Source organism: Syngnathus floridae, chromosome 2 (assembly GCF_059516105.1).
Source record: "Syngnathus floridae isolate MCC-2025c chromosome 2, RoL_Sflo_1.0, whole genome shotgun sequence".
NCBI classification, from domain to species: domain Eukaryota; kingdom Metazoa; phylum Chordata; class Actinopteri; order Syngnathiformes; family Syngnathidae; genus Syngnathus; species Syngnathus floridae.
The window spans coordinates 12,630,730-12,653,490 of NC_142414.1; the positions used below are offsets into that span (position 1 = coordinate 12,630,730).

The 22,761-nt window shown below is 43.1% G+C and overlaps 2 protein-coding genes and 1 long non-coding RNA gene across 4 annotated transcripts; 2 read left to right on the plus strand and 1 right to left on the minus strand.

Moving 5' to 3' along the window:
• The first annotated feature begins 7,261 nt into the window (after positions 1 to 7,261).
• gpr173 (G protein-coupled receptor 173) lies at positions 7,262 to 12,807 on the plus strand. Its single transcript, XM_088368832.1, has 2 exons — positions 7,262 to 8,227; positions 8,918 to 12,807. Exon 2 carries the CDS (start codon positions 9,063 to 9,065, stop codon positions 10,266 to 10,268), a length of 1,206 nt encoding a protein of 401 aa, XP_088224958.1. The 5' UTR covers positions 7,262 to 8,227; positions 8,918 to 9,062; the 3' UTR covers positions 10,269 to 12,807.
• A 560-nt stretch (positions 12,808 to 13,367) lies between these two features.
• Positions 13,368 to 20,110, minus strand: wdr13 (WD repeat domain 13). 2 transcript variants are annotated; one of them, XM_088368830.1, is made up of 10 exons: positions 20,005 to 20,110; positions 19,493 to 19,598; positions 18,334 to 18,565; positions 17,556 to 17,665; positions 17,212 to 17,342; positions 16,158 to 16,465; positions 15,477 to 15,657; positions 15,104 to 15,245; positions 14,895 to 15,013; positions 13,369 to 13,993 (listed from the first exon to the last, which is right to left on the minus strand). In XM_088368830.1, the coding sequence occupies exons 2-10, from the start codon at positions 19,531 to 19,533 to the stop codon at positions 13,809 to 13,811; spliced, it is 1,449 nt and encodes a 482-aa protein (XP_088224956.1). In that variant the 5' UTR covers positions 19,534 to 19,598; positions 20,005 to 20,110; the 3' UTR covers positions 13,369 to 13,808. The 2 variants fall into 2 exon arrangements, with proteins under 2 accessions (XP_088224957.1, XP_088224956.1); XM_088368831.1 differs by lacking the exon at positions 20,005 to 20,110 and having other exon boundaries at positions 13,368 to 13,993; positions 19,493 to 19,537.
• A 1,027-nt stretch (positions 20,111 to 21,137) lies between these two features.
• LOC148401817 (uncharacterized) lies at positions 21,138 to 22,570 on the plus strand. Its single transcript, XR_015857076.1, has 4 exons — positions 21,138 to 21,269; positions 21,349 to 21,380; positions 21,463 to 21,532; positions 22,136 to 22,570. It is a non-coding gene; the product is annotated as an uncharacterized LOC148401817 (long non-coding RNA).
• The last annotated feature ends 191 nt before the right edge of the window (positions 22,571 to 22,761 follow it).

Sequence of the window (22,761 nt, forward strand, 5' to 3'; positions counted from 1 at the left end):
GGTCGAAATAGCCAACTGGTTAATGATACGGGCTCTTGATTGGTAAGAAACTAGTTCGATCCCAGGTGTGAGCGTATACCTAAACGTGCGTGTAGATCTTTTGAGTGAACCGATTCTAAAGATTCACTTTTTAAGGACTGGAATGCACATGACTAGTACAAAAGAGTGCAGACCGCCAAGGGCTGCCAGGTAGAAATATTCCCCTGGTTATTGACACGGGCTCTTGATCGGTTAGAGCCTGGTTCGATCCCAGGTGTGAGCATATACCTAAATGTGCGTTTAGATCTTTTGAGTGACTTCAATTTTTAAGGACTGGAATGCACATGACTAGTACAAAGGGGTGCAGCAAGCGATGGGTTGCTAGGTAGAAATAGCCGACTGGTTAGTGACACAGGCAAGTACTTGGCAAGTATTTGGTAAGTGCTGAGTTCGATCCCAGGTGTGAGTAACTAATTCAATGTGCTTTTAGATCTTTTGAGTGAACCGATTCTAAAGATTCAATTCAATTAACTGGAATGCACATGACTAGTACAAAGGAGTGCAGACGGCCAAGGATTGCCAGGTAGAAATAGCCGACTGGTTAGTAACAAAGGCTATTGATTGGTAAGGGCTGGGTTCGATCCCAGGTGAGAGCATTTACTTAAATGTGGTTTTAGATCTTTTGAGTGAACTGATTCTAAAGATTCAGTTCTTTAAACTGAAATGCACGACGAGTACAAAAAAGTGCAGACAGGCAAGGGCTGCCATGTCAAAATAGACGACTGGTTAGTGACTCGGGCTCTTGGTCGGTAAGAACCCAGGTGTGAGCATATACCCAAATGTGCTTATCGGGAAATATCATGGTCAAAGATCACAGGTGTCAAGCTCTAGTCCTCAGGGCCGCGTTCCAACGTGTTTTCCAAGTGACCCTCGTTAAGCGCACCTGCGTGAAAAGTTTTTGGTCACTTTCACGTTCTGCAGGAGCTAAAACTTTTCACGCAGGTGCGCTTAACGAGGGAATCACACGGACACTCCATTAGGTACACCGCCATTTTCAAGTGTACCTAATAACAGGCCACTTTATTAGGGAAATATCATGGTCACAGGTCACAGGTGTCAAGCGCTAGTCCTCGGGGCTGCGTTCCAACATGTTTTCCAAGTGACCCTCGTTAAGCGCACCTGCGTGAAAAGTTTTTGGTCACTTTCACGTTCTGCAGGAGCTAAAACTTTTCACGCAGGTGCACTTAACGAGGGAATCACACGGACACTCCATTAGGTACACCGCCATTTTCAAGTGTACCTAATAACAGGCCACTTTATTAGGGATATATCATGGTCAAAGGTCACAGGTGTCAAGCTCTTAGTCCTTGGAGCCGAGTTCCAACATGTTTTCCAAGTGACCCTCGTTAAGCGCACCTGCGTGAAAAGTTTTTGGTCACTTTCACGTTTTGCAGGAGCTAAAACTTTTCACGCAGGTGCACTTAACGAGGGAATCACATGGACACTCCATTAGGTACAACGCCATTTTCAAGTGTACCTAATAACAGGCCACTTTATTAGGGAAATATCATGGTCAAAGGTCACAGGTGTCAAGCTCTAGTCCTCGGAGCCGCGTTCCAACATGTTTTCAAAGTGACCCTCGTTAAGCGCACCTGCGTGAAAAGTTTTTGGTCACTTTCACGTTCTACAGGAGCTAAAACTTTTCACGCAGCTGCGCTTAACGAGGGCATCACGCGGACACACCATTAGGTACACCGCCATTTTCAAGTGCACCTAATAACAGGCCACTTTATTAGGGACATATCATGGTCAAAGGTCACAGGTGTCAGGCTCTAGTCCTTGGGGCCGCATTCCAACATGTTTTCCAAGATTCCAAGATTCACGAGTGAGTGACAGCCAGCGTTGCTGCTATGCCAGCCGACACACGTTATGCCGACATTGATGTTTTAATTTTGTATTTATTGGATTGTAGTTAATGGTATTATTATACCGAATGTGTTTGTGTTTGAATAAAAGGTAGAAAAAAATCCGTTATGCCGACATTTATTATTTTGGGTGACACCAACGTAACAACGTAAAACACATATTGTCATATAAAGCAGTTAACCAAATGTCTTTTAATTGGCGAATATAAAAACAAGGAATAAAACACCAGACAAGTTTTCACATAAATGTTTATTTAAAAATAATAATAATAATAATAATATTAAAAGTAAATTTCAAACCGGCAATCTAATGTGAAATTGCAGTAGATATATTGGATAACAATATGTAGGCGTATATATGCATACACGTTATTTAAAAACTACTACAAGTGTTATAAAATTAAGATTACCCAAAGAGAAGCATAACCTCCCCGTTGTTGCATAACGGCGCATCCCTTCATGCAATAAAGTTAGCCGTTAGCTTGGAGAAAACGTGCATAAAAGAAGTGGTGTTTCAGTGAGTGGTTCTTTCTTTCCTTGGCGAATCGTAAATCTACATTCTGGCTTACATAGTTCACGCCAGGAGACGCAACACGTTCACTGACTGATCCGTTGATGCACGGCAAGGCAGTTCACCCATTAACTCGTTCGTGAACGGGAAAGTCAGGATTCGTTCCCTCGCTCATCCGTTCTCGCGATGAACTGGAAAAGCAAATCACTGACTCGTTCACCACTTAGTTGGTGAACGGGAACTACAATTCACGACTCTCTCATGAACGGAAAGTTACGTCATTTTCTTCTTCGTTTTGTTTTATGGTGAGGTGGCACTAGCTTCAATGCACATTACCGACACCTACTGGTTAAAGTCATATGAACAGAAAAAAGAACAAATCACTTTAGGAAGTGATTCGTTCACTTTCGTTCACTGAAAAGAAATCGTTCTTTTCAACGAATCGTTCACTCACGAGCCAACAATAGTAAATTGATCAAAATTAGAACTACCTTAGTCTATGTTTAGTCAATCTACCAGTTTTACGTTTAGAATTGGTTTTGTCACAGTTGAGTGGTGTAAACAATACTATTCTGAATATTAAAAATGTGTCTCAGAATTCACAATACAAATTTCGTGGTACGTGCCACTCAGACAGAAGTGAGGCCGTCAGCATTTGACAGCTCAGAGCTTCTACTATTCCAAAACATATCATTCCCTTAGCTTTGGCTCAGCAATTGACATTGGAGCAGTGATGCAAAGTTGACACCTGGCAAAAAAAAAATTCTGTCCCTGAATGAAGCCCTGTAGAAGTTTGAGTACTGCCATCCATCTGCTCCAACACGTACAATTTGCAAAAGTTTATCTAGAGGGAAGGTTTGCCAGTTGTGTCTTGCCAATTTACCGACTGAAACAAGGCCAACGAGGGGGTTGGGTTTCACTCTGAGCAATACGGCATTCTCTTCCGAGGGGTCGTAGCTCATCGAGACACAGCAGCCCTCTGTCTGACGGAACATTCCCAATAATAGCCAGGACAAAAATAGATGGTCATCATATGAAATCGATCATGTCAATTACAAGTGACAAAGGGCTGGCTGCCTTCGCTCACTTATACAAGCCATCATCGCTGAAATTCACATCCACAAGATAAAACCATGCTAATGATGCAAACACCATTTTGAACAGAAGTAAAGAGTTCAGATTAAAGTGTATCACTCCGAGACATTCAAACCAAAGGTACCGCTTTTAAATGGACGTTTATTTACTTTCATTTCAATGTATGAAATGATTTAGTAGGTTCCAAATGCAGCAGAATCATGGTGCTCTCGTTGACCTTATAGAGAATCACACCGTGATGCCATCTAGTGGACATTTAACATATTGAAAGCAGAGCGTTGATTTACTTTGAGGGCCAAATGCGGTGTTATGAAATCATTCTTTATAGTCCACCAGGACTTACACTTTTTTTAGTGCCCATCTAACGATATTCAAGCCATGAACTATCAATTCCATCCATTCATTTTCTGAGCCGCTTGTCCACACGAGGTTTGCGGGTACACTGGAGCCTATCGTAGCAGGCTTTGGGCAGTAGACCTTGAACTGGTGGCCAGTGAAACGCAGGCCACACATAGACAGGCAATCATTCACACTCACGATTACACCTACGAACAATTGTGGTCAATCAGCGTACCATGCATATTTTTGGAATGTAAGAGGAAACCGGAGTACCCTGAGGAAACCCACGCAGGCACGGGGAGAACATGCAAACTCCACATAGGGAGGGATGAATCGACCTCTGAACTGTAAGGTGGACGTGCTAACCAGTACGTGCATTTGATCTCCCTGATTTCACTTCAAGATGTCTATCAGTTGTCATTTACTGTCAAACAAAACACACATCAAAAGCGATTGCACACAGTGTATATTTAAATACAACATGTATTTGGTTTTGGAAACGTCACTGCTACAAGAAACTGTATCATGCTATTTTAAGCTTTCCACAGTTAATTATAGACATGTATATTTTTAGCTATTACCTTTGGTACAATGGCTAGTAATTACTAACTTATTTTCTGGTTGGTCTCCCAAGTTACATTTAAGGTTGAGTTGTAGTCGTTGAATAAATAGTTTTTAATTTAATGAATTAAATTAGAATTTCCCCATAATCACTCTGTCCCATTCTATGCCATTGTATTCCAATATATTACAATTTTATTGAATACATTTAAAGAATTTTGATTTAAAATGTAGATCAATGCTGCTGAGGCCAGCAGAGAAGTTCTTGCTGGTCCTGATGACCCTTTTTTTTTCATATACTGTGTCTAATATTATTGAAAGGGCCAATTTTGCTTAATTTAAGGTTTCAAAACCTGCCATGCAATTGCAATGTCTGTTCAGCCCGAAAAGTATTAGTATGCGGTAAAACCTTTTTCCTCTAATGTGCAACATAAATCACTGGCCTTTGTTTTTCTCTTGCGCTCGCTGTCACTGTGGTTTCACTGTTGCATGTTGACAGATTGCACCTCATCCATCTGCTCCCTCTGACCAAGAGCCTCCATCTGTTGATGGCGCAGGTGGATGATTGCCTTCAATGTCTCCTGAAACCTCAGACTCATTTGGCCTTTGTACCAGCTGAACGCCTCCAATGAAGAGAGTTGCTGCCTTTCGTCCAAATGGACGCAAATGGAGCAAGAATTGTTGCTTCTCCAAGCAAAGTCCTGGAAGTGCTTATGCTTACAAAAAGATAACATCATAAAAATTAAGAATAGGTTGGATTCAGTGCTTTGAATATATTCTGTTCCATGACCATACTCATAACTCACCACATCCATTTCTCAAATAATGTTTCCCTATTGAAATGGATGGAAATGCCATTAATCCGTTTCAGACTCCTCAAAAAACAACATTTTTGTAATATTAGTCGTTGTTTGCAAAGGATTAGGATGATACTGTATGATGGTGAGTATTGCTATATTAATTGTTAACACTTCACTCTTCAAGACTGACTGTTTCCTGGAAAAAAGCATGAGCTAAAATCCTTGAAAAAAAAAAAGTCTATTGTCTTCACATTACATCTTTTTACATTTAAAAAGAAACATTACCGCTAAAGTACACATTTTGGAAGCGATCGAAGTTTTGCAGTACCTTCAAGTTCTATGCAGTTCCATTCTTTCCACCCACATAGAAACTGTCTTTCAAACCTTTTCATAGCAACGCAGCACAGCAAGAGCATTTCAGCGAGTCTGGCAGCATTAAAGTTACATTGGTGCTTTTAGCGAGTGGCCTCCAGAGAGCGTTCAACTTTGCTTGATGTGCAAATAGACAACAACGTGCGTGCAAGGCTCATGTGTTTCTCTGAAGCTGCGGTGTCATGCCAATGGGAGTTGGTTGCATATCATCTAATAGGACAAAGCTCCCTAGACGTCACACGATACTGTCAAGGACATGAAATCGGAAATGCATCAATTTTCTTTACTCTTCTACCCTCTTCTATGTGCAAATATATTATTTTTGAACAAAATCAATTTAAATTCCTGTTCAGTGAATGCAAATGATGGTTTCAGGCAAGATTGTTATGCAGAGCCAGCGGCCACATAAGGCCCCACAAACTGTATTAATTTTGCAAAGGGGTTGCAGTGTTCAAGCCACAACTGCTATTGCTAACAAGCTGTTTTGCCAACACGCAGGGGAACAACCTGTTGGTATGCAGGGTGGTTGTTCAAAAGCCACGCCAGATGACTGCAAAAACAAACAGTTTACGACCACACTCAGTGGCAGGTGAAGCTCATGACTCGGGCTGCTCAATTAATGGAATTGTTATCATGGTTTTACAATTAGGGGTGCAAAATTAATTTTTATCAAGGTCACAATTTTTCTAACCACGATTAAAAAAACACTCATAGTCGGTGGCCCGGCTGCGTATCTCACTTTTTCGATCAGGAGTCAGCCAACCACCTGGGGGAGAACGCCTTGTTAGGGCTTCCTCAAGTGTGTGTGCGTGTGTGCGTGTGTGTGTGTGTGTGTGTGTGTGTGTGCGTGTGCGTGTGTGCGTGTGTGGGAGGGGGGTTACGTCACTCGGTAGACTGTGGTGAGTGAGTCAAGAAGAAAGCACAACAAAACCTGGAGATTGGAAGCATCATGTTGAGTTAGGACTCAATATTTGTTGTCTAGATTTGCTTCAGATGTAGGGCAAGTGATGTTAAAAAAAATACTATATTTATTAAGTTAGGCTGAAGTAATTTTGATGAGATTCATCATGTCTCCGTGATCATATATTTCAAATTCTTTTGCTCAGACAAGTAGAAATAGAATTTTTAGGTGTTACCTGCTGCCCACAGTTTCGACTGATTCTACAGTCTTCTGCAGAGCCCAAGGCTAGATAACACTTAAAAATTGTATTTCTACTTGTCTGAACAAAAAAAAAAATGAAATATAGGCTGAAGTAAATTTTAAATTATTTGGTAAATTTTATTTTTTATATATTGTTATATATAATTAATTCTTATTGCATGTTTCATCGTGCATTAAAAAACTGTTTACAATACAGATGTTTTTCCTAGCATGATGAATAATTATTATTAATAATCATGATTACAATATTGACCAAATGAACATTTGAATGAAAAATTTCCCCTAATCTTATGTTTAATATATTTCGAAACGAATCACAAAATTCCCTTACAGTGAAACATATGTATAAACCGTGAAATTTGTCTCACAGACAGTTATTGAGAGGTTGCCACGAAAATCTGCGAATACGTCAACCGCGAATAAGCAAGCGGGTTGTTCGACGTATTCACAGTACCCAGCCCATCCGCCCCCACCCCCTCCCCTCCCGGTCTCCCCACTCCACGAACAGAACCGAGTGATTCCGCAAATATACGAGCTGCGTCCGAGCGAGCAGCCATAATTGGGATTATTCGGGAATAATTCGCTCAATCCATCCGCTTCTTCTTCTTCTCTTCGCCTTCTTTTTTTCCCCCTGTTTGATTTATTTGTTTTGTCCCCACCGTCCAGCTTCGTCATTTCGACATCGCCGGCGCTGTGAATCTATTTGCTTTTGACGGTGTCATGGAGGGTTTTCTTTTTTATTCCAATCGGACTCTTCCCATGCAGCCGTCCACCTTCGTTGGACAGCAAAACAAAGACTGCATTTGAAGTGTTGCAAGGAAATCTATCGTTATTTCCTTTTTTTTTTTTTTTTCCTCACCCCCACTGAAAGATGGAGAAAGAGATTTATGGAGGCGCTCGTGTGTGTGGACTGATTGTTCCGGTGCCAGTCGCCCAAATCCACGTCAAAACCATTCCGAGGGGCCGCGCGGCCGTTTTCCACCGTCTGTGGGTGGCTTTTTTATCCTTAGCATTGAAAATCTGACATCATTTGGATAAATGAACGCAACAAGATCTTTTTTCCCCTCCCCGTTCGTCCTCTGGAGAGCCACCTTCGACGTGATGCAGCACGGACTCTGTTTACACGACTGATGCTCGAAACCAAACGCGTGGATTTATATGTCTGGTTTGGAATTTTTTTCCCCCTTTTTTTTCCTTTGCCATCGCGTGAAATGAGGGCTCAGCATCTCCATCATTTTCGGCTTGTCTGATCAGATGCGGAGTCTTCAGTGGGGGGAAGTGGGGTGTCTCGTGTTGATCATATGTTTCCCAATTGTCTCTTTGGATGGATTTATGCATAACAGGTGTTGTGCACAACACGAGCATGAAGCTTCATTGTGTGCGCTTCTTTTTCTCTCCGTGCAAGCGACGGTGAGACAAAGCGACTGCCTCTTTTTTTCTCTCCATTTTTGGGGGTTTCTTTTGCAAAACGAGGAAATGAAAGGTAGGTTGAAACTGATTCCACGCACACACGTACACACATGCACACAGCTAGAGGGGACCGTGACACCTGTTTGTGTTTTCCAGCCCATCCACAAGGCCTGGCCGGGCAGGCCTCTTGCTCCTTCCTGTAATATATTAGTCGAGGTGGCAAAGGGCTATTTGTGTGATCAACATGAGCTTAGTGCTTGTGTGCGTGGCCTACATTGACAAGAAAGACCCACCTTGACTAGCACATTTGATGAAAATGTCTCCCCTGCCGTGATAATTACACTCACATTTATGTGTGGTGCAGAAAGGGGTGCGGTGGCGATGGGGGGTTGGGGAGTGGATGTCCTCCACTGACATACAAAGCATACAGTTTGGTTTGTTGGACATGCCCAGTCTCTTCGACAACCCCCCCCCCCCCACCACCACCACCACCACCACCCCTACACCCCCGTGCATTCACTCAAACACCCACACTTGCACAAAGTATGCGAGCTGTTGTATCTTAGCAACGGGATAGGTAATTACTGAGAGAGCCGAGAAGCTGGCATGCTGTCGAGCTGCTGATCTGATCCCAGCCTTAAGAGGAACGGGGAAGATTTCCATGGCGGTCCTCCGTCTCTCGCCGAGGGAGGAGGAAGGTGGGGGGGGGGATGGCGAAAGGGCGCACACAGCCCTTCATGAAAATGTGCGTCTGTGTTCACAGGTGGCGAGCTTGTGGACAAAAGAGGAGAGGTGACGTGTAGAAAAGGCCTCTCCTTGTAAAGCAGACAACGGCCGTAAGAGGATCAGTGGAGCTTATAGGCAGGCAGGCAGAAGGCACGCCCGAGCGCAGGCGGGAGGCCGACAGAATGGCCAACCAGAGCTTCGCCATGGACGGACCCGGCAGCTTGCTGGCCGGGCTGGCCTCGCAGAGCGGCTCGGCCCGAGGAGGCAGCAGCAGCAGCCACGGCGGCAGTGGCGGGGGAGGAGCAATCTCGGCCTCAGACGTATCTGCGTACTTCAAACTTGTTTTCTTAGGCTTGATCATCTGCATTAGCCTGGCGGGCAACCTTTTGGTCTCTCTGCTGGTCCTCCGAGACCGGACACTTCACAAGGCGCCGTATTTCTTCCTGCTGGATCTGTGCCTGGCCGACGCAGTGCGCTCGGCCGCCTGCTTCCCTTTCGTCCTGGTGTCGGTCCACAACGGCTCGGCGTGGACTTACAGCGCCTTGAGCTGCAAAGTAGTGGCGTTCATGGCCGTGCTCTTTTGTTTCCACGCTGCCTTTATGCTCTTCTGCGTGGCCGTCACCCGCTACCTTGCCATCGCCCACCACAGGTTCTACGCCAAGCGCATGACGATCTGGACCTGCGCCGCTATCATTTGCATGGTGTGGACTCTGGCGGTGGCCATGGCCTTCCCGCCCGTCTTCGACGTGGGGACGTACAAGTTCATCCGGGACGAGGACCAGTGCATTTTTGAACACCGCTACCTGAAGACCAACGACACCCTGGGCTTCATGCTCATGCTGGCCGTGGTGGTTCTGGCCACGCACGGCTTCTACGCCAAACTGCTGCTCTTCGAGTACAGGCACCGCAAGATGAAACCGGTCCAGCTGGTGCCGGCCATCAGCCAGAACTGGACTTTCCACGGTCCCGGTGCCACCGGCCAGGCGGCGGCGAACTGGATCGCCGGGTTCGGCCGGGGCCCCATGCCGCCCACTCTGCTGGGTATCAGGCAGAACCTACACAATCAACACCGGCGCCTGCTGGGGATGGACGAGGTGAGGTCCGAGAGGAGGCTGGGCCGCATGTTCTACACCATCACCCTGCTCTTCTTGGTCCTGTGGGCTCCCTATATCGTGACGTGCTTCTGGAGGGTGTTCGTCAAGTCGTGCAGCATCCCTCACAAGTACCTCTCCGTCACCGTGTGGATGAGCTTCGCCCAGGCCGGAGTCAACCCCATCTTCTGTCTCCTGCTCAACGAAGATCTGAGAAAAGTGCTGCGAGCCCACCTGCCCACCTATTGGAGGACTAAACAACACCTGCCCCAGGATGAGGCCTACTGCATCATGTGATCGCACCCGCCCGGAGAATGTGCTTTGGAGCCAACCAGTGCAGGCACAGTGCCATTTCAACAAAGAATGTCGATATTTGTGCCAGAGGTTTTTGGACGGGCGCAAGAAACCCGCTCAGCCAAACTCGATTGCCTCGTGATGGATTAATAGGTAAGCTCAGCCCGGAAAAGTGAGACCGATGCCATTTTTAATATCATGTTGCCTTACTTCAGCGCGACACACATCAGTGTCTGTGTCACTCAAGGCACAAAACTGAGCATTAGGACTACCGGATAAAATGTGTTGATTGGAACATTAAAGACTTGAAAGACAGCAAAAAGAATTTGGAGAGTTTGAGTGATGGAGCGACCACTTCGGGACTCCGATTTGTGCTAATGGAAGGAGACTCTTTGATATCGAAGAAAGCGTTTTAATAGCGGTTATGAACCCTAACATGCTTGAGGTTTTTTTTTGGACTTCATTTAGGGTACGTTACATTTCTTTGTATCATAAGAAAAAAAAATGCCTGTTTTTCTTTATTTGTAAACAATACATGTTAAGCAGATGACCCTATTTTGAAATATGACTTGATTTCATATTGTAAAGGCTGTACAGGAACGTTAATTCCTGCTTGTGTGTGTTTTTATATCTCATTTTTGCGTAGGTGTGTGAGGATAAGCCTGCTCTGATGTTGCCATGTTAAAACTCCTGCTGTGTCATACTTAGGCCTGGAACACACGTAAAGATTTGTTTTTAAAATCATTGTTTATCAACCGACCCGACACACGCCGATAACAAGTCACAATTTCTCCCCTCAAAAATTAAGACTTTCAGTTGTAAATCTTTAACATGTTTATTAATATTAAAGGTTGGTACACCAAACCATTTTGGACCCAATAATTGGGACAAATTCACTCTTAACACACTCAAACCACAGGATACTCTTAAAGGATTATTTTGTTAGGTTGAGTAGAAGCCAAATCATGATTGTCTTTGTGTGTGTACCAGGCCTTGTACCAACAACACAGTCAGAAAATGTGAGAGAGCTAAATGATGTTTATTTATAAAAAAAAAAGTCAAAAAGAACTGTAATAGTGTGGCTTGCGTATGAAACAAGCCATCAAATGAAAATGTGTCTTCAAAATGGATTCCAATACCATAAACAACATCAGATATTTAACATTAAAAGGAAACTAAACCCAAATAAATTTAAAAGCAAAAATGCCATGATGGCGCCAGCACTTGTCAAAACAAGGTAGGACCCTCTGATTCATATTGCAGTGAGAATGAACTAGATAATTAATCAACGTAAGGGGGGGAGGGCGCCATGTTGGGTGAAAACAGAATGAGCCGTACTGAAGCTGTTTTATTTTTACACATAATAAACCAATTAAAAGTGAGAAAAGTGCTTGATAACAAACCAGTGAGAATTGTTGTAAAACTTTGCCTCATTTCTCACACTTGAGAACTTGGATTTTTTTTCAATAATAAGTGAAAGTAATTAGGTTTGATACATTTGAGTACACCTGTTTCATTCAAAATGGCTTGCAGCAAGGCAAAGTCAACATATCAAAACAAGAAATACAGTTTGCGACCATTAAAGCTGTTTTGTGAATGTCTGGCAAACATCTTTGCAATCTTAAACAAACGCTGACAAAAAAAAAAATTGCCATGTGTGCAAATACTCGCAAACCTTCACCGCTCAGTGACATACGAGCTTCAGTAGGAATTTGAAGTGTGTCAGCGTAAAAGTTTAAACTAGATTCGGCTAATGGCCGACAGCAACCATGTGTAGCTTGTCGTTGCTGAACATTTACCAAGTATGTTTTGTCAGTAAAAAAAAAAAATTGCACAATATGCGGGAATGTCACATTCTTACAAATTCTCACTTGTGACAATAAAAAAGCAAGGCGACCCCTAAGTGACTAGCTGCAATGTTTTAAACTAGACTTATGTGAACAGCAGCTTATCAATAAGATACACACGTTCAAAACACAACTGACATCTTGGGTTTAGCTCCCCTCTAATGTAAGTATAACAAAAATGCAAAACTATGGGTGAATCTTAAAATGAGAGGAAACAGTCCACTTGAAATTGCTAATGGTGATGTACATTGTATTCCAAATATGCAAATATTTGCAGATTTGTGATGTTGGGAAATGTTTTTCAAGTAACTATGAATGACGAAACGCAGTGGGAGTCAATGTGGAAGAGCGAACACTGAATGTTTGCGAGCCTGCTCATGTTTCCCTCCCATTTGAGAGTCCGGATCAAAGTTTCCGAGCCGGATAGTCCCGCTGCAAGTCAAGTTGCTGAGTCTCCAATTTGAGATTTGCGCCATGCAAATGTTTGACCTGTGCGGTCAATCTTGAACGTGGGGTGGGGAGGGGCGGGGCTAACTTGTACAGATGTTGATATGGAACGTCCAAGCAAAAAGTGAAATGAGGTCTGTGATTTTTACATCAAGCATTGCTTTGCGAGGTGATCTTGTGTAAACTGTACAGTTGAGCTGAGGTGGTTATTTTGCCCACTCGTCAATAAAGACTCTACTTTTGATGCATTTTCTTTTTTTTTTTGCTGTCTGTGAGGCCAGACGCCCAGGCTGCTGTGGGGCACACTTTATGGGAAATGCAACGAGCAAGGCAACAAATATGACATCTGTACCTGCAGGATGGTTGCACAAACAACACCCTGAAAGGAGTACAATGGTTCCTTGGGACCTGACTTGGGAGTTGTTCGTGATACGAGTCGTTATACTGACAATTTTTGTTTTGCTTTTAATATGGTGTCATTCTAGTTAATCATCAGTTAAGAAACCGGTTCATACAGGATCGGCATTTGTTTGTTTAGGGGGTCATAAAGTAGTGGCTAAAATGTCAGCATGAGGGTGTTTGGTTGCCTCAAAGTAAATCTCAGATTTACTACTAAATATAATCAGAACGACCAACCCAAGGGGAGGGGCGAGGTCTAAACTGGAAGGGGAGGGGCTTATACCGGAAAAGGAGGGGCTGGGGTTAGCCCCCATGCGAGCCGAGCCGTAGATGGATGGATATTCACAAAGAGAACATTGTTTCGTATTGACAGTGCAGAAGATTCACAAACAAGTCGAGTCAAGTCAGTCAGTTGCAGTCGTTTATTTTTGCATGGGTATTAACTTGATCCATAAGCATCTGCAATAAATACACAAATAAGCACAAAGAAACTTAAAACATGCATAATGCTCATGCTCTCAAATCCAAATAGGGCAGAGCACATCTGAAAAGCAAAAAAGGCCTTTTGATTCCACGTATTGCATGTATACCATAACTACAGCAGTGAGACTGACAGTGTTGGGAATGTTTCTGTAGACACCACAGGGAAGAAACATCAGGAGACAGAAAAGCTCACTTGCACACAATGACGATGCACACCTGACTTTTCCAAAACACCTCCTACACAGCAAAGTGACGAGAATGACTTCAGAATCTAAAAGCAGCTCGTTACAGTGAAAAGACATCCACAGGCGGTGAGGGAACAGCAGCGTTTTTTTTGGGATTGGCCACTTTGAAGCCTGTTCTTGCGTTACTTTTGCTCCCGCCGCCAGATGATCACCATGCCCGTGGAGTCAGCGGAGGCCAGCAGACTCTCATCGCAGTTGAAGCTAACGTCGAGCACGGGGCCGCCGTGACCTTGCAACTTGTTGACGATGGCCTTGGTGTTACGTTCCACGTCAAAGAAGTACACGCAGGCATCCTCACTTCCCGTCACTGTCGACAAAAAATGTCGCCATTTGCCGCAGAGTGCTGTTGTGAGCTCTGTTTGTATTGCTGCTCCACGTGTAAGAGGCATTAAAGCTAACTGAAGGTTCATTTCACTGTGCAAATTTTAATTATTTATGTTAGCATTACGTTTTCTGACTTTTCTTATTAACCGATAAATGATTACTTAACTGATTTGATGAATATTTTGGTGTTTCAATAAACAATTTCATTTGCTTTCATCTGTGTGTTGGCTTTTACTTTAAACATGGGACAACTGGGAGTGACTCATGGCTTGAAGCAAGCACACTTCGCCTTTTATTTGGAGCAAGAGGGTAAGAACAGGTCACGTGTTTAAAATAAACAACCAGAGCCAATTTGCTCTTTGTTGCCTTTCTTCTGTTAAAGCCACATATGATCGGTCAAGATGCGTGATACCGTCTCTGTGTCGACGGTAAGCAGATAAGGAAACTGGGCGTAATGAGCGCACAAACTGGAGTGGCAAGAAAACGTCAAATTTGAACCCATTGTTAATGATAGCAGAGAGGGCGAAGGCAGAGCTCAGACTTTACAAAAGGTATACTTTCTGTCAGATAGCTTCCACAAACAACCTCCATTTGGTTAAGTATGTGCATCAATTGCAACTGCAGTTGGCATACTCTAGTAGTACACAAAATGATTCCACCCTTTTGATGTTGTTTGTATGACGCAGTTTTGTTTTTGTAGCACTCAAGTTGTGCTAACAAAAACAAAATAACAAAAGCAATAAAAAGATATAGTATCAAAAACAATATTAAAAAAATTGGATGACAAGTGCTGAATATTAGATCACAATTAAGAAATAAAATTAACAAATAAAAATCATACAAACAAAAAGGTTTGGAAAGTACTGAAATGCAGGTCAACTTACCGACACAGGCGCCTTGTCTGAAAGACATGAGAGGGCAGAAGATGCTGTGAACGAGCTCTGAGCCATGCTGGATGGGAAAGCTTCTCTTCAGCTGCAGCCCACCTTCGTTGTCCATAACCCTGAAAACGTGACACGGGTTATGAGATCAAAAACAATGAAAGGCAGTGTTACATGATGCTTGTGTGTGTGCGTGCGCTAAGCAAACAGACCTGTAGAGCAGCAGCTTATTGACGCAGGCATTGACCAGCAAGGAGGGGTCTCGTGCCTCTCGGCTGATCCACGAGCGAGCAGAAATGCTGCAGATGGAGCTGCCTTCGCTCACCACCAGACGCTTCGCTTTGGTCAGCTTCCCTGCGTCGGGGCGGTCGAGGAAGAGATGGTGTGGATAAACAAATGGTCAACACAAGAATTGACACAGGCGGTGGTTAACTGCTTTCTTCACTCAAGACAACCTTAACCCATTTTTGAGTCATTAAAGACCCTCTAAGCCACAAGGGGCCAGTAGTATATTTTTTACATTTCCACAAAAGAGGTCAAACTCTAGCTGGTCCTCTGAGATGATGACAACAGCTGCGACAGTACCTGTGGCCATGTCGAAGAGGAAGGAAAAGATGCTGCCTCTGTCGTCACCCGCCCAGAGAATCCTCCCTGGAGAGTCAAAGGACAGTGACAGCACGCGGCCAGTGAGCTTGCTGGAGCCACCCTTCACCTTCTTGCCCGTGGAGATGTTTACCACCTGCAGATGATGCTTACTGTTGCCCACCTGTTAAAAACAAGCCAGGATACAATCCTGATAGTTTACACAGCAAAAAATAAATAAAAAATAATGCACATAAGGGTAATCCTCCCTCTCATCTTGCTTGCAGAGTTAATTATGCTATTGTACAACACGCGGCGAGTGGGGTGCAATATCCCTAGAGCAGTAGTTCTTTAATTTTTATCGTTAAGTGCCTCCTAAGAAAATGCTTGGCTCTCCACGCACCAACACCATGACAACTGTTTTTTTTTGTGATTAACTGCAACAAAAATTCGGGATTCAAACAAATCCTATGAAAGTTAAACTCTGTAAATTATTAAATTGGTAATCAAAAGTGTTGTCAATTAATGTGATAACAGATTAGCTGTCTACTCGTGGATCGATTGTTGCACCTCTACAGTATACAAAACAGTGGATGTGCAAGAAGAGGAGATTGTGAGAAAACCAAGATAACCATTTCACTAACTGGATGAGACAAAGCAATCGTGTATCAAATTAAGACTCACAACAGTAAGGTTGTTATTCATCGGCTGGAAAGTGCAGCAGAGTAGCTCGCTGGATTCCGGGTCTTGGACTTCTCGGATGCACCGGCCGTCCTCGGTGTTCCAGATCCGCAGGGTCCCGTCGAGCGACGTCGACACAATGACATCGTTGCTGAGGGACCAAGCAAAGTCTGTGACGGGGCCTCCGTGGCCTTTCAGAATCACCTTGACGGTGGGCGGAGGCGGGGACAGGGTCATGATGGACAGGGTGCCGTCCAGCGAGCAGCAAGCCAGGAGGTGCTTGTCGTCGTTGGCAAACTGCAATCGTGGTACTGCAATGAGGCAGGATGACGGAATGAGAGGATGCTCTTGTTCAACGTAAGGTTTTGGTCAGGCCCGTTTTAGTTTATAGCTTGCACAGTATAATGGACAAAAATAGAGGCGCGAGTTCACATTTGGTTAGTCATTTGGAATTGGCTTAGGTTTGCAGCGCCAGGCAGTGAGCAAAAAAGTAGTCTGCTGCAAAGTATCTTCAAAGGGTGTTGCAACCAACTTTATCAACATTTAAAAGGGAGACACGCAGCTAACGGGGAGATGTACTGCTTTGTGCGTGGCTCAGGAAGACACAGGAGGCCAGAGACGTCAACCATGAAACAGAGAACATTGCGAAAAAAATTTTTACTTATGGGAAAAAAAGAAACCCGTTGACAGGCAACAAGGACTCAAGCAAGCTGCACACGGTCAAAGACAAAAAAAAAAAAAAAGATTTTGCCACATGTTGAACCATTTACGAAAATCCACTTATTTTGACATTATCTGTAAATAGAATATCCATTACTATTTTCTATCCATTAACAAACTACCTGTCAATTAATTTAATAATCGATTAGATGACGATTGATCGTTACACTTTTAGTTTCAGGTGAAATAAAGCATTTTGCAAAGGAGGAAAAAAAAATCTAAAAAGTAAAAAAAAAAAAAAATGTTATGGTAAAAAAAGAAAAATTAAGATACAGTATATCGGCTAACCCTGGCTCAAGACGAAACACCTATTACATAACCAACAAAATGTGCCTACCTGCAGAATCCACATGTTGGTCAAATATGTGGTGCATTCCAGCAAAGGCGTAATTTTCACTCAAAGTCGTGTCCCCAGCCATGGCTCGACTCGCTTCTGCCACCGAGGTTGGTACCAAACTGCCCGGAGGCCTGCAGAGTCCAACGACAACTGGTTTACAACTGGGTTGTCAGTACAGCATCGTGTAACACATTAGTCTATTTGCACTGCAATCAAAGTCAACAACCAAGAGGCAATTATCAATCCTTGCTGAGGGGACAACTGAAGGATTAGCTGCATTAGCAGGATCACAATAAGATCAAATGCAATTTCCAAATTGCAATCACAATATTAGGGGGAAATACCTTTCGTCGTAGACAGCTCTGTTCATCTGGGCCTGCAGCTGGTAAGAGCCTCTACTGATGGACCGCCGGTGGCCACGAGCCCCTTGGGTGCGGGGGTCCTCCTCAAAGTCCTGCTCATGATGAAAGGAAAGGGAGACAAGAGTTGCCAGACTGCAAATAAGATTTTTTTTTTTTTTTTTTTAACCAGTTTTGATTCATTACAAGTGCACAACAGCACTAAAACACCAAAATCACATAACAACAGTAGCTTGACTTACAAGCCTATTTTGGTCTGTGAGCAAGCTCACGGTTTCGTAGATGTCAAAGAAATATTAACCATCCAAATTCATGAGAAAAGTATCACTGTATTATATAACATTACAGAATTGAATGGAATAAACTGATCTTGACAGAGTGTCTTTTCGTTCACTTTTTCTCGGGCCTTGACAAACAATTTAAGCATTTCTGTCACACTGAGCAGTGCGTAGCGAGGGTGACAGACATGATCAACGTGCATTACCACAGGTGGCCAGTAGGGTCGATATTTTTACTGTACCTTCGAGCAAATTACACGCGCAGCCCTAACCGTGTTGAATGTGTGCCTTGTAAGCTTTTTGGCTCCGATTTTCCTGCCTGTAAAATTGGGAAGAGGCCACTTCAGACTCTGACATTATGATAACTGCTGTCTGACCAAGGCTGGGTGTGGTTATTAACAGCAACTGTGGTATTGAGCTGTGCTGATTGACTGGCGCTGTTAGGTAAGTCAAGAAGAAGTCAATTGTTCAAGAAGAGTTCTGACCTCCATGCGGTCCAGTGTGGTGCGGGAACTGCGCACACTGCTAGCTCTGAAGCTACTCTGCTCGGACAGCGGCCCGTAGCGTAGAGCCAGCAACTGACTACGCAGCCTCAGATACTGCCTGCGCAGCCCCGGCTCAAAGCCGCACTTGGCGTTCTCTCGGAGTAGCTGGCTGCGGCGGCGGATGTACTGAGTTCGGAACTGTGGGAAGGTGGGCGTGCGGTAAGCATTGTACCTGGGGCAGGGCAAAAAAGGTGATGAATGAGTAATGAGTAATGGAAAGCCATTTCAGCAAGTACTCTATATTCTTCATATCCATCTTAAGCTCTGTGTACTAGCACACTCATTTTACACACAAGTAGAATGTCTCTGTCTCTCACTAATAGTGCGAGTGCCACTTACTTTTGGCTTCCCTGTCTCATTTGTAAGCTACACTACTAGGCCCAATTGGTAGGCTTGTGTCATGTACTCGTAGCATCTTGGACCATGGTATTTGTACCTAAATTCCCAATAATTGTTTTGCCTCCGAAATTCTATAGTTATGGAGTCAGATATTGACACAGATTTTTAAAATGCCACTAGTAGTATTACTAGCACATAAGTGTCAACTAGTGCACATACTGCCTCAGTTTCACAAATTAATATATACATATCCAACAGTCAAACAGTAGTTTTCCAGTTATTTATATCTGATAAAGGAGAGATAGCTGTAGAAAACTGCAAATCTAATGTGAATGATGACTAGGCGGAAGTACAAGCCGAAACATGTTAGGCAATTCAACCTAAATATCTTGTTTGTGATAAAAGAACCAGTTAAATAATAGTCACAAACTAATTGTAGCTGTCTCAGATTACAGTACAATATCTAGAATTCTGTTGCACATGTCTGCAAATGAATTGTGAGTATCTGACAGAAAAACTTAAAGCATGCCTATACAGCCTAAACAAAAGCCTATATGGATCAATTGCAAGAGTATCATTTGTTTTAAGCACAATTATTTTGCAGATGTGTGATGAGGCAAAATTGAATTACAGAGAGCTACACTTATTAAAAGTGTTTACACCAAGTGTGTGGAGTGGATAAGTTGAATATGAAGGGTATGGAATATTTTTCCATAGGATGAGTTGTTTGATGACTACCAAAATGTACCGCTGGTCTCACCTTGCGTCCACTGCCAAAACCTGCTGCCAAACCGCTGCCATTAGACAAAAAAAGCACAGTAGGCGAAGAGCAAGCCGCTGCCAGAGCAGGACCTACACAAACACACCTTTTGAAGAGAAGAAACGAGGCTCTTATTCAAGTGCACACCTTAAGATAAACATACATAAGTACGTGAAACGGCCACTCGATTTTACTTGTATCAACCTCTACGATCACAAGGCCAGCATTGAAAACATTTCTTCTGTCAATTTGACACCGACAGATAAACAGCGACATCTAAAAAGCGAATACAATAGTCATGTTTTAGCTTGTTTGTTCTCGATTGTGGTTCGATGCTAACACGGCTAAGCTAGCAACTAGCAGACGAGCCACTCAATGATGACACACACACACGATAGTTTAATTCCATTGCTTCACTTGAACTAAGGGGCGCGCTGCTTGTTAGTATATACAGATTGGTAAAGATTTACTTGACTGGATATAGCGAAGAAATATGTTAGAAAGCGACGCACTTTCTTAGCTTTTCTCCATCGTCGCGCTTCCGGGTTAGTCACGTGACCGGCCAGTCACAGGCGGGTCATACCCGGATGAAGACGTTTCCCACAAATGTAAATTTGCAGATGAAACAAAGCTTGTATTTTTCTGAAAGAACGGCATCTTTGTTTACTTTAAATATCTACTGCTAAAAAAGGACAGCACTCACGGTCCCATTTCAATGTCTTTAGTGTTTTTTTTGTTTTTCACTATAGTTTTTATTTGTGACCCCTGGCATGTTTTAGTTTTGGTTTTGTTAGGCTGTCGGTGGGGGACAAGCAAATTTATATTTGTTCAACAAATATATTTGTTCATATATCTTGTTGAATGTGTATTGCAGTAACATTAAATAATTTCAAATAATTGTATTTTCCTATCATTGCAGATAAATACTCGTACAAGTCATGATCAGTGTTTTCACATAGATCAGGGGGCCCAAATTTTTTCTGAAAAAAACAAATACAGAAAAATAGAAAGATGCATGGGTCACTTTAAAATGTTTTGACTTTAACTTATTAAACATGGTAAAACCAATCAAGCGAGCAATAATTAGCATGGTTTCTAACTATATACATAATACGTATAGGCATTTTTGGAAAATGCCTACTGCTAAAGTGATGAGGCAGATTGGGGGTGGTTGGGAGTGGCCTGAATCTCATTTTGTTGATAAAGCAGATTGGGGGCGGTTGGGAGCGGCCTGAATCTGATCTTTCAGAACCAAATCAAATCTCTAGTAAAATGACTTGAGATTAGAATCCTTAGTGTGATATTTTCACACCTTGATATCAAACAGTTAGCAGATCAAACCATTTTAGTTTCTGAAACTAAATTATCTTGACTCCCAAGTCCAAAAATGTTGTCACTTTCTTACGTCTCAAGTTAAGTCATGTGACTCAAGTCCCCTCAATTGTGCTACTTCCTGTCCTATTTATGAAAGGGTGTGTTTTGATATTGACATGCCACGAACAATAGATGCACTGACAGTTCCAGTGGCTTGACGTATGACAAGGTCAGCTGGGCGGTTTTGCCTGGCTCAGCACAGAGGTGCAGAGCCGCAGGACGCGCCGCTCAGCTGACGGGGCTCTTTGCTTGTTTAGCACCGCTTTTTCTCGAAGGGGCCCCGCTGGCCCAGCTATTCAGCCACACCGACCATAAATGACCGCGTGGAACAGCACGTTTAGCACCGCATTCTGAACAAAACAGCATCGACTCTGGAGCACAGCCAAAATGCCAGGAACGAAAGGTGAGCAAACATACGGTAACGTCCACAAACTCGCAGCACATCGTCCAGTTTTATTAACGGTAACCGTCAATGTTTTTAGGTAACAAGTCGGACAAGAAGTCAACTACCAAGGTGGGAAAATGGTTACTAGTGTACATATCTGTAACATCGTCTTTTCTTCACAAAATTTTCTGATGTGTCCATGTTTCCGCAGCAACCTCAGAGTCCTAAAGAGCAGCCGAAGAAAGGTGATCAGAAAGGAGATGACAACAAGAAGCAAGGAGGTAAGCATTTATATGAAGCACAAGACATTAGGGCCGCAGCTATCAAATATTTTTAGAAGCGATTATTCCATCAACTATTCCATCGATTAATCGATAAAAATGTAATTTACAGAATGTACGTACGTGTAAAATATTTTTTCCTATCACTGTCTGTTAACAGATTATTACGAAGATTAGAATGAGGCAATATTTTTAACTGTTACTCTAGTACTTATATATGTGACACTTATAGCTGCCTGCAAATCATTATTTTTTTCACGGTAGATAAAACTGTTATCTTTTCTCCATTATCTCCGCATCTTTTCAGTAAATGTTCACCATTGTTTTTCGAAAAGTTAAAACAGATATTTGAAAATATCTTCAAGGGATTCAACACAAAGATGGAAACAACACAAATGGCAGAATGTTGAGCGGCTGAAAACAGGATTTGGAATTGTATTAGTTCAACAATGCTTCTAAAGCAGTGAATCTTTCAGTTTGTTAGGTTGTCTCTAGTGGTAAGCAAAAGAATTACTGATTTAAATACAATTAATAATACGAGTGTGAAACAATTCTTGTTAAGTGCCCAGTGAAGCTATCTGTCCGTGTTTCATCCCCTCGCAGGACAGCCGAAGGGAGAGAAGCAGTAACTTCCAGGCCTTTGTGAAGATGGCACTGGAGACGTTGCTGGGCTCCTGCCGTCGCAAACACGGGGGTCCTCGGAGCAGGCAGGGCTAAGCCGAGTTCACCGCCCCCGAGCCGGATTGTTGGGTGGCCTTCCAACACGACATTTGCTCATTTCTCTCTCACAGAGAAGGAAAATCAAACGGATTCCAGATGTCTCTCCCTTTCCCATGTTCTCAGCCTTTATCTGTGACCACACTGTCCACCCAACATGCTGGATGCTTGTACTCCAGTCTCCCCCCAAAAAAATCATTGCTCAGAGCAAGACCCCATTTTGTCACCCTTTCCCAACTCATCCTCAGTATGGACTGTTTAACAGTCTATACATTTTTCTTGTAAATAATTATTCAAATAAACAACTCTTTCTTACATGAATTGAATGTGACTATTGATACTTTTTATAGCAGGAACCTCTTTCACCCATCTGCTTTGGCTTTGGGTTCATCCATCCATTATTCAAACCATTTTATCCTCACAAGGAATGCGGGTGGACTTTTTTCACCTTTGGAAGTTTTCCTTTTCTTTTGAAAATAAATATACTAGGTCCATAAAAAAAAAAAAAATAG

Bases quoted from the DNA above. Each gene is read 5' to 3' on its own strand.
- gpr173 (XM_088368832.1), top strand. From the start codon at position 9,063: ATGGCCAACCAGAGCTTCGCCATGGACGGACCCGGCAGCTTGCTGGCC.
- wdr13 (XM_088368831.1), bottom strand. From the start codon at position 19,533: ATGGCAGCGGTTTGGCAGCAGGTTTTGGCAGTGGACGCAAG. The intron at 15,246-15,476 runs GTACTGTCGCAG...GCCCCGACGCAG, and splicing joins CCTCTTCGACATGGCCACAG to GGAAGCTGACCAAAGCGAAG. The intron at 13,994-14,894 runs GTAAGTTGACCT...TTTTGTCGACAG, and splicing joins CAGACAAGGCGCCTGTGTCG to TGACGGGAAGTGAGGATGCC.